Source organism: Genypterus blacodes, unplaced genomic scaffold (genome assembly GCF_046128005.1).
Source record: "Genypterus blacodes isolate CSIRO-AG114 ecotype Tasmania unplaced genomic scaffold, CSIRO-AGI_Gbla_v1 ptg000628l_1, whole genome shotgun sequence".
NCBI lineage: Eukaryota > Metazoa > Chordata > Actinopteri > Ophidiiformes > Ophidiidae > Genypterus > Genypterus blacodes.
In genome coordinates this window covers 75,001-79,847 of record NW_027467344.1, presented here as the reverse complement: position 1 = coordinate 79,847, position 4,847 = coordinate 75,001, and the positions used below count along the sequence as shown (strand labels likewise).

Below are 4,847 nucleotides of genomic sequence, written 5' to 3'. Positions count from 1 at the left end.
AGAGACGAGGTGCTAAAAGAGAGGAGGTGGTACAGGAGAGGGGGTCCCAATGAAGGGGAGATCCTACAGGAGAGGAGGTCCCAATGGAAAGGAGATCCTACAGGAGAGGAGGTCCCAATGGAGAGGAGATCCTACAGGAGAGGAGGTCCTAATGGAGAGGAGATCCTACAGGAGAGGAGGTCCTAATGGAGAGGAGGTCCTACAGGAGAGGAGGTCCTACAGGAGAGGAGGTCTCAATGAAGAGGAGGTCCTAATGGAGAGGAGGTCCAACAGGATGGATGTGATTCCCTGGACATGTAGGTTCATTGTTTTGTATGGTTGTCCTGTGCTGGATGTTTGTACGTGAAATGGACATGCAGTCCATTGACAGGGTGCACTATGGGTACGGTCTGCATCTTGGGGAAGTTCTGGGTGGCCAGGCTCCACGAGCAGGTCCCGATCAGTTCCACGACCAGAGTTTTGAGGATGACCTGTGCCAGCTCCTTCCCGACGCAGCTCCGTATGCCACCGCCAAACGGCACGTAGCTGAACCGGGACGATCGGCACTCCTCTCGGCCCGGTCCAAACCGATCTGGGTCAAACAGCTCTGGGTCCTGGAACACAGAGGCAGTCTCGTGGGTGTCCCGGATGCTGTACATGACGCTCCAGCCTTTAGGGATCTGGTATCCCTGCGACGAGAGACAGAAACACAAAGGGAGCTGGTGAGGCTTTCTATTTCCTCTCTTTCTTGTCTCTTTTATTTCATGACACTGTTGAAGGCTGGGGCCAAAAAGAGGGATAGAGGGTTAGAGGGTTAGAGGGTTAGAGGGTTAGAGGGTTAGAGGGATAGAGGGTTAGAGGGTTAGAGGGTTAGAGGGTTAGAGGGATAGAGGGATAGAGGGATAGAGGTTAGAGGGATAGAGGGTTAGAGGGATAGAGGGTTAGAGGGTTAGAGGGTTAGAGGGATAGAGGGATAGAGGGATAGAGGGTTAGAGGGATAGAGGGTTAGAGGGATAGAGGGATAGAGGGATAGGGGTTAGAGGGATAGAGGGATAGAGGGATAGAGGGTTAGAGGGATAGAGGGATAGAGGGATAGAGGGATAGAGGGTTAGAGGGATAGAGGGATAGAGGGTTAGAGGGATAGAGGGATAGAGGGATAGAGGGTTAGAGGGATAGAGGGATAGAGGGTTAGAGGGATAGAGGGTTAGAGGGATAGAGGGATAGAGGGATAGAGGGTTAGAGGGATAGAGGGATAGAGGGATAGAGGGTTAGAGGGATAGAGGGTTAGTTCGTCTTGTTTCAATGTTGCTAGTTTGCTTGTTAGCAGTAGCATCAGTGCTAGTTTTCCAGTTTTTTTAAGGTGGTAAGTGAAATCAAAACTGAGTGGAAGTGGAATAAAGAATCCTCTGTTGGTTCTTACGTCTAACTCGAAGGTCTGCAGCGCCGTGCGGTAGCCTCCGGACACAGGCGGCAGGAATCTGAGGATCTCTTTGACAACACAGTCCACATAGCGGAGCTTACTCAGCTTGTCCAGACTCAGGTACGGAATACGTGACCGCGTGCTGCACCGGTCCCGCCATCGCCCGGTCCACTGCTTTCTCCCTCTCTGTTCAGCAGGCAGGTGGTCTCCATGTCCTCCTCCCTGTCCAGGCTCAATCCTGCGCAGCGGCAGCTGTTGGCGTCACAGCCGAGGCCCTCCGCCTCCAGCTCGGCCTGGGCCTTGTCTACCACAGCAGGATGCCTGAGGAGCTGCAGCAGCAGGGAGGTGGAGGCGCTGGCTGTGGTGGAGTGAGCGGCAAAGATCAGCTCCACTGCTGTTTCCTGTCAGGGCCACACAGCAGCCATCTCATTTCCTCCCTCCAACAACAATCAACAAGACTCAAAATGTCTGACCTTTGAACTTTAAGACCTCTCTCATACTGAGATTAACCCCTTGCAGTCCAAGGGATGCTACCAGTCAGCATCACACATAATACCTGTTGTGTCATAAATGTGGAACATTCTCAGTGAAGATGGAAGTTCTGAGGAGAGCAGAGCTGCAGCTCTGTTTGCTGCTCTGCCTCTCTGTGGAGCTCTATCTCTGGGTGAGAGGAGCTTGATGCTCTGCTAAAGGCTCTACAGAGCTCCTCCACCAGGGGGCAGCAGGGAGGGACTTCCTCTGAGTTAGGACAGTAATAAATGTCATTAATTTCATTGGAATCAGCATAAATTGAATTTTGACCCTAATCCTAATCCTAACTCTAACAGATTGTGTCTGTATGAAACCTCAGTGTGTATCTCAGCGTGCTTTGTGTGTGTATGTCTCTCTGCGGCCACAGTGGGGCGCTGTAGCCGTGCCTGCAGCAGTCCAAGTGCTTGTTGCACACAGGGCTTCAAAGCCTGCATGAACAGACCAGACGCTCTGGACCAGGCTGCTAGAACCAGGAGAACTTCCCCAGTAAAGGTCAAAGGTCACATGGACACAAACACTGACATGACAAACACTGACAACACTGACAAGAACTAAAGTCCTCAGGAAAACTTCCTGTAACTGAGCTGAAGATAGACACTAGTACATGTTTGGATAGTTTCATATGCACAAGCTGCCTGGTTACTAGGTAACCCGTGTTCACGTGAACATGTGAATACGATGGAGAGATGGAGGACAAACGTCACACCAGGTGAGGAACCTGAAGGAACAGCCGTCTCCTGGACATCCAGTCATGACCTCAATCACAGTGAGGACAAATACTCACAGCATTCTGATTGGCTGATGGGATGGTGTCCATGATTATTGGAGAATTCCTAAAATCCCTCTGGGAATATGGGGACTTTGGACAAGGATGAATTGTGTATAATGAAGTCAGACTGATGAGCTCTTAGTCCTGAACATCTCCATGTATTGTGGTGCAGCAGTGCCACCTACAGGACAGATCAGGTTTACAGGATGGATCCGAGTCTCTACCTTGAGTTCCTGGATGCTGAGCCGCTGGCCGAGCTCTCTGGAGCTGGACAGCATGTAGTCAAAAGCGTCCAGGTAGTCTTCATCATCCGCCTGCTGCCGCTCCATCTTCTCCTGGATGATCTTCTCCATGTTGGCGTGGAGGATCTGTCGGGCTTTAATGCCCTAAATACACCACAGGAAGTAGACCAGACTGTCTCAGCGCTCTGTACCAATCAGATTTATACATTTGTCTCTTCTGCAGTGAGGAAAACATTAACACTTTACTCTCCCACAGTTTGGACCTTTTTACCTGAAAAGCTGCAACTTCATTCCTTTCATATTTCAGTTTTTTCCAGAATCTTTCTTGTACTTGTACTTTATATGAACAAGTCAGACATAAGGACAGACCTGCCTGTGTGTGTGTGTGTGTGTTTATGTGTGTAAGCTTTGGTCAGGGGACAGATGAAGGTCAGATGTTGATCTTTGTGGGGTCAAAGGTCAGCGGCAGTCTCACCTTGCGCAGGCCGCTGAGCGGAGCGTCAATGGGGAGGGAGAACAGGTTGTTCATCAGCTGTTCAAAGATGCGAGCCAGGTAGAGGAGGCGTTCCTCCTGCAGCTGCAGCCCCAGCAGGACCGTGACGGCGATGCGGAACGTCAGGGACTTGGCAGCGGCGTAAACGTCCACGGCGCCGCTCTCGGAGCACCACTTGACAATTTCAGATTTGATGACGTCCTGCAGGCGCGGCAGGTACGACTCCAGCGCCCCCCGGCTGAAGACTTTAGCCAGGATCTGGAGGGTTCAGGAAGCAGAGGAGTCCAGAGAGGTCATGACCTTGTCCTAGACAAGTGCGTGCGTGCGTGCGTGCGTGCGTGCGTGCGAGTTAGGACGTGCGAGTTAGGACGTTTGGAGGAATTTTTTGTCAATTTTTCCTCAGCATTGTTTATTTCTGGAATCTATATTTGTGGATCTTCAGCGTCTGTGTGCTGATGAAGAAGGGACACACATCTGTGCAGATCTGTGCAGCCTCATGTAAACTCTGCCCAGAGCACCTCTGTGGGACTCCAGGCTGTTTCTTTGCCCCGCCCCCTCACCTTCCTCTTCCTCTTGTGCAGCTCTCCGGTGGAGTTGACGAGCGTGTTGGGGCCCAGGATGATGCGTGTGCTCTGGGGCCACTGAGTACAAACCAGGCTGTGCTCGCCCAGCAGGATTTTTCGGATGTTGTCGGCTCCTGTCACTCGGATCACAGGTTTTCCCAACAGGTGAGTCTTAAACACGTTGCCATGGCGCTCTCTGCGCCAGATGTGGAAGTTTGAGCCCTGCAAAGAGAAAACAGCCACAGGTTTAACTTTTCTCTTTCGCCCCCTCCCCCCCTGTCTCCCCCCTCTATCTCTATCTCTGTCTCTGCCCCCCCCCCCCCCCCCCTCTGTCTGTCTGCCCCCCCTCTCTCCCCGCCCCTCTCTCTGTAACTTCTTTAAATCCATCCATTGTTTCCTTTTCTTTATCTTAACTTTCTTCCATATTCACATTTCTTCCTCTTTTCTCTCCTTCTTTCAGGAAGTCAGCCCCGTCAGTTGAATAGAGACAGACGTGTGTGTTCTCTAACCTGGAAGAGCCAGTGGAAGGTCTCTCCGACCAGGGGCCACCCCATGGAGCCCCTGGGCAGGGGCCGGGGGCTGTGGGGGTCCCTGGTCAGAGTCCAGCGGAGGCTCCACAGCTGCTTGGTGAGGAGGAGCAGGAGGAGCGCAGAAAGCAGTGAGGCGAGAGACAGGAGACCCAACATGTCCTCCACCAGGACCAGGACTTCCTCCCAGAGTCCACCAGGACCCCGCAAACACACACAAAGCTCCCACAATGCACCACAGCTCAGCGGAGGAAATGTGCTGATCCTTCTTGGCCCCTCTCTCTCTCTCTCTCTCTCTCTCTCTCTCTCTCTCTCTCCTCTGT

At 52.3% G+C, this 4,847-nt stretch overlaps 1 protein-coding gene across 1 annotated transcript in view; it reads right to left on the bottom strand.

Moving 5' to 3' along the window:
- Positions 1 to 302: 302 nt before the first annotated feature.
- cyp26c1 (cytochrome P450, family 26, subfamily C, polypeptide 1) overlaps positions 303 to 4,847 on the bottom strand; it is a 7,276-nt gene continuing 2,731 nt past the window's right edge. Inside the window, 7 exon segments of the mRNA XM_076140475.1 lie at positions 303 to 668; positions 1,400 to 1,546; positions 1,549 to 1,800; positions 2,924 to 3,085; positions 3,417 to 3,692; positions 3,995 to 4,219; positions 4,507 to 4,707. Of these exon segments, the coding sequence (XP_075996590.1) occupies positions 303 to 668; positions 1,400 to 1,546; positions 1,549 to 1,800; positions 2,924 to 3,085; positions 3,417 to 3,692; positions 3,995 to 4,219; positions 4,507 to 4,707 (1,629 nt within the window).